This window comes from Asparagus officinalis, chromosome 5 (assembly GCF_001876935.1).
Source record: "Asparagus officinalis chromosome 5, Aspof.V1, whole genome shotgun sequence".
Classification (NCBI taxonomy): Eukaryota; Viridiplantae; Streptophyta; class Magnoliopsida; order Asparagales; family Asparagaceae; genus Asparagus; species Asparagus officinalis.
The window spans coordinates 121,092,726-121,097,817 of record NC_033798.1 but is presented as its reverse complement, the minus strand read 5'-3'; the positions used below and the strand labels follow the sequence as shown (position 1 = coordinate 121,097,817).

Genomic DNA, 5,092 nt, shown 5'->3' with positions numbered 1-5,092 from the left:
GGGAGAGGGTCGGAGTGGGGCCCAAGGGGTCGACGTGGCCGCGGAGGAGGCGGAGGGAGATGAGCTTCAGGAGGCAGTCGAGGGTGGGATCGAGGATCTTGGAGGGGTGAGAGGGGTCGAGGGCGAGGACGAGAGGGGAGAGGAGGGAGTCGGAGTCGGAGGGGGAGAGGCCGAGGAGAGCTGAACCCTCGGAGGGTTCTTGGTCGTCGGTTAGGGTTTGGAGGAGATCGAGGGAGGACTTGCAGGCGGTAGACGAGGTGGGTGTGCTTGCGCCAGGCGGCGTTCTTGATGATCTTGTCGAGGGACGGGCCGATGATGCGGCCGGGGCGGGAGCGCCGCGAGGGGGTGGGCGGAGGCGGGGACATCGCCGGAGATGGTGATCTGGGAGGAGCGGGGGAGGGAGGGATGGGATTGAGATCTCGGAGATCTCCGAGACTCGCGACTCTCCTGAGAGAGAGAGAGAGACGGAGAGAGAGAGAAATGAGAATTGAAGCGGTGTGCGGCGGAGCGTGCTGTTTTCTTGGGTTTGATGTGGCGTTGGTCCAAAGCGAAGGTGGTAGGGGTAGTTTGGTCAACTGGAGGGACGGGGCCAGTATTTGTCTGACTTTCAGGTAATTTTAAGGGGGTTTTCCGTGTCCGTCTCTCATATATATTTTTTAATTAGTTTTTATGCGCATTCAATAATATACGTGGTTAAATATTAAAATTATTTATTTATTTTATTTATTTTCTTATTACAAAATAGGGGAAAATGTGTCCAGGCCCCAGGCCCCAAAATGAGAAAATTCATGTGACTCGTTCTCTTGTATTTTGGCTCATGTGATTCAGTCCTAAAAAGTATCATTTAATATTTCAAGGCCCCTTCACGTCAGCAGTATAAAAAAATATTGTATTTTGATAAAAAATCCGAAATTACCCATCAACTTATCTTCCCCAGATGTCTGGTCCACAAAATACATGAAAAGTCACGCCCATTAATGCGATCTGATGGAAAAAATAGAGGGAAATTTCCCGCCCTTTTTTGAACTCTATCATGAGCAATAACTCATGTTAGTTCTAAGTTATTTAATGTTAGTTCTAACTTATTTTATGTTAGTTCTAACTTAGTTCTATTTCATGTTAGAGCTAATGTTAAGTAGAACTAATATAAGTACTTTAGGCTATTTGGTCTAGTGGTAAACCTTATGTTATATTAGTTCTAACTTATTTTATGTTAGTTCTAACTTAGTTCTAATTCATGTTAGAGCTAACTTTAAGTAGAACTAATATGTTTATACCATGTTATAGTGGCTATGTTAGTTCTAGTTGAGCTCATGTTAGTTCTAGTTGAGCTCATGTTAGTTCTGGTGGTTTTCGTGTTAGTTCTAGCTGATTTCATGTTAGTTCTACTTCCAGCTAGTGTTGGTTCTAATATAAGCGTTAGTTCTAGTGGCTATATTAGTTCTAGTTGAGCTTCTGTTACAACTGACACGATACATGTTAGAATTGATACTAGAGAAGCTAGAACTAACGCATCATCAAGTAGAACTAACATGACGTTTAGACCTAACAATTACACTAGAACTAACGACTTACATAAATTAGAACTAACACGATACCATTTAGAACTAACACTGGAGAAGCTAGAACTAACACATCATTAAGTAGAACTAACATGGCGTTTAGACCCAACAATTATGTAGAACTAACGACTTAAATAAATTACAACTAACATGATATCTGTTAGAACTAACACTAGAGAAGGTAGAACTAACACGACATAAATTAGAACTAACATCGCGTTTAGACCCAACACTTACGCTAGAACTAACACATTAAATAAATTAGAACTAACACGATACCAAATAGAACTAACACTAGAGAAGCTAGAACTAACACATCATCAAGTAGAACTAACATGGTGTTTAGACCAACAAGTACGCTAGAAATAACGCATTACATAAATTAGAGCTAACACGATACCAGTTAGAACTAACACTGGAGAAGGTAGAACTAATATAACATAAATTAGAACTAACATGACGTTTAGACCCAACACTTACGCTAGGAATATCACATTAAATAAATTAAAACTAACATGATACCTGTTAGAACTGGCACTGGAGAAGCTAGAACTAACACATCATCAAGTAGAACTAACATGGCGTTTAGAACCAACAATGACGCTAGAACTAACGACTTAAATAAATTAGAACTAACACGATATCTGTTAGAACTAACACTGGAGAAGCTAGAACTAACATGGCATAAATTGGAACTAACATGACGTTTAGACCCAACATTTACGCTAGAACTAACACATTAAATAAATTAGAACTAACACGGGCTGGTAAAAATTAAAACTAACATGAGCTGGTAAAAATTAGAACTAACATGAGTTGCGATGGAACAAACATGAGCTAACTCTAGTTATTTATGCCATTTTTTAAATTCTATCATGAGCTAACTCATGTTAGTTTTAACTTATTTCATGTTAGTTCTAACTTATTTCAAGTTAGTTCTAACTTATTTTAAGTTAGTTCTAACTTATTTCATGTTAGTTCTACTTATTGGATATAGGTGCCCTGCAGGCAATAATTGTATATTATAACAGGACCTATATGAATATAACATCCTTGTTTAAAATAATAGTATGCTATTTTGGTCAGATTTATCTGGTATTTTAATACAGATAAAGTCCTTAGAATGATACTAGACTATCAGACATTACGGATATGATCGTAATGAAGAGATCTGATTTGTCGCTAACGTATATTCTAAAATGTTCCTAGTCGATGAAGTGATGTAATGGGACATGATCACTTTGGTAAGACTAGTGTATACTTTATTTCTCCTTTGGAAGGATGATGATCCATCTCTTAGATCATTGATGTGAGACATCAAGATACAGTATACAGGTGACTCATTAGTGAATGAGTTGACTGAACGACTCGCCGAGAACATCTAGTTGGTAATATACTTAACTGTCAAATAGAAGTTCTCAAGTGATATAGTACATAGTAGTCTCTTGACCTGAGGCATGAGTGTAATATCTTATATGTCAGTAAAGATGTATTTAGACTTTTACCTAACCACAGTTCTTATTGAATTGTGCATAACGGTTCTTGTTGGGTACATCCCGAGACATAAGTAGATATTGAGATGCCAAGAAGGGATTCGTCTCCCCCAGTATAGGGGTTAATGTCATAAGATTGTTTGATATAAATATAACCTGGAAATCCTTGGCCGAGGTAAATAAGATAAACTGAGTGTCAGTTTGATCTTATAGGTTATGAGTTTAATATCTACAAACACTAATTGAGTTATGAGTTTAATATCTACAAACACTAATTGAGCAATTAGGGTTTGACAGTTTTCCATACCCTAGGCTTAATAGTTTGACATGGTTTGACGAAGAGACCGAACTGTACGGTATTATCACTGAGTGGTCCTGATAAAATTGTGTAAGCATCTTGCAGACATTTATCACAACTTATACCCGGGTAGTCTTTATGTGTAGCTAGCACCTCTGTTGTACTTGTGGATATGATCCACTGCCGAGTTCTTAAGTTGGGCCCTAGAGTCACACCAAGCGCGTACTTGAATCCTATGAAACACAATTTATAGAGTGATGCGTATAATTGATACGCATATATGATTTTACCGGATACACATAAACGGTTATGTATATCGATAAAATCGGAATGCTATGTGCTTAGGAAATGAATTCTAGTATTTTTCCTATAAAGTTAACTTTTAGTCAACTAGTTGACTTTTTAGCCAACAGTTGACTTTTGGTCAACTCATTGACTTTTTGGTCATGTGATGACTTATTAATCAATGATTGGAAAATTACAAAATATCGTATTTATAAAATACAATATTGATTTGGTATTCTCATTTATGAAATACACATACCATGTATAATGAGTCATGAGATGTGTCATTTAGTGGTATGGTTTGAGCACATGATTTATTAGCACATGGTTTTGAAATGTAATGATTCATAAGATGATTCATTGCATGACTCACTAGATTAATCATTGATATTTGATGATTCATTGCATGACTCATAGGATGAGTCATTCATGTCATGAACACATTTCACTCTATAAACATGAGCTCTTTTTCTTATGGAAAGGCTAATGAAAAATTGATTAAGTGGGATTTTTTCCATAAGAGAATAAAAGAGAGCTCTCTTCTTACAAAATTCTAGCAATCTTGAGTAAGAGGAAGTAGTAGGATTTTATAGTACCCCCGGGTGGATATCTTACCTTGTGTCTCAAGAAGACTCCGATTTTATCAAGCCCACTTGAAGACTTAGAGATCCACTACGAGGAGATTTTCTACTACAATGAGCAAGAGCTAAGGGTTGTTCGATCTTCCATCGAATCACGCTTTGAAAGTATGACTTTCTAACTCTTGAATGCTCTCTTTAATATAGGGATTATGTTAGATTTAATTAGGATGGTCCTATTATGTATTTTATGCTCTCTACATGCTTAGCATAATTATACATATAGTCTTCCGTTGCGTATTTTGCATGTGTTTAGCATGAATTTCCTTCATGGTATCAGAGCCATGGTTCCATCTAATTAAATCTTAACATGCATATCTAACTCATAGAGGACTTTGTTCTAGCTTCTAATTACTAGTTTAATTAAAAGATGCTTTAATAAAACTAGTTAATTTATTCAAGTTGTTTTGTAATTAATTATACTAGTTGTTGATTCAAAAATATGATTTTTGGTTCATATGTTTTTAGGAGTAAAAACACTTGTATAAATTACAAAACACTTATTTGCAACTAGTGTGGTTGTATGTTCGAAGCATGATAGTCCTATTTGACTTAGGATAATCCCTATGTTATCTAGTTTTCCAATTTGTTGCATAACTAGATAGATGCATATTTCTTAATGTTGATTAAGTTATATGTTTTATATCATCTTGCGTGGATGTTATGTTTATGGATGGTAGTGGATAACGATTCTCTTGCATTTATTGTATTGATGTAATATAGCTAGAAATGTAATATTATTTTTGACCTCTTCCCTCCCCGAGCATGGGCTACGCCTACGGGTTTTGGCACTTACTCACCGATCATGGGCTACGC

The 5,092-nt window shown here is 36.8% G+C and overlaps 1 protein-coding gene across 1 annotated transcript in view; it reads right to left on the bottom strand.

Annotated features, from left to right (window-relative positions):
* The window catches only part of LOC109840990 (brefeldin A-inhibited guanine nucleotide-exchange protein 1-like), a 14,232-nt gene extending 13,859 nt beyond the window's left edge, over positions 1–373 (bottom strand). The window contains 2 exon segments of the mRNA XM_020409832.1: positions 1–250; positions 252–373. The exon segment at positions 1–250 is cut by the window's left edge and continues 556 nt beyond it. Coding sequence (XP_020265421.1) covers positions 1–250; positions 252–365 — 364 coding nt within the window. The 5' untranslated portion in view covers positions 366–373.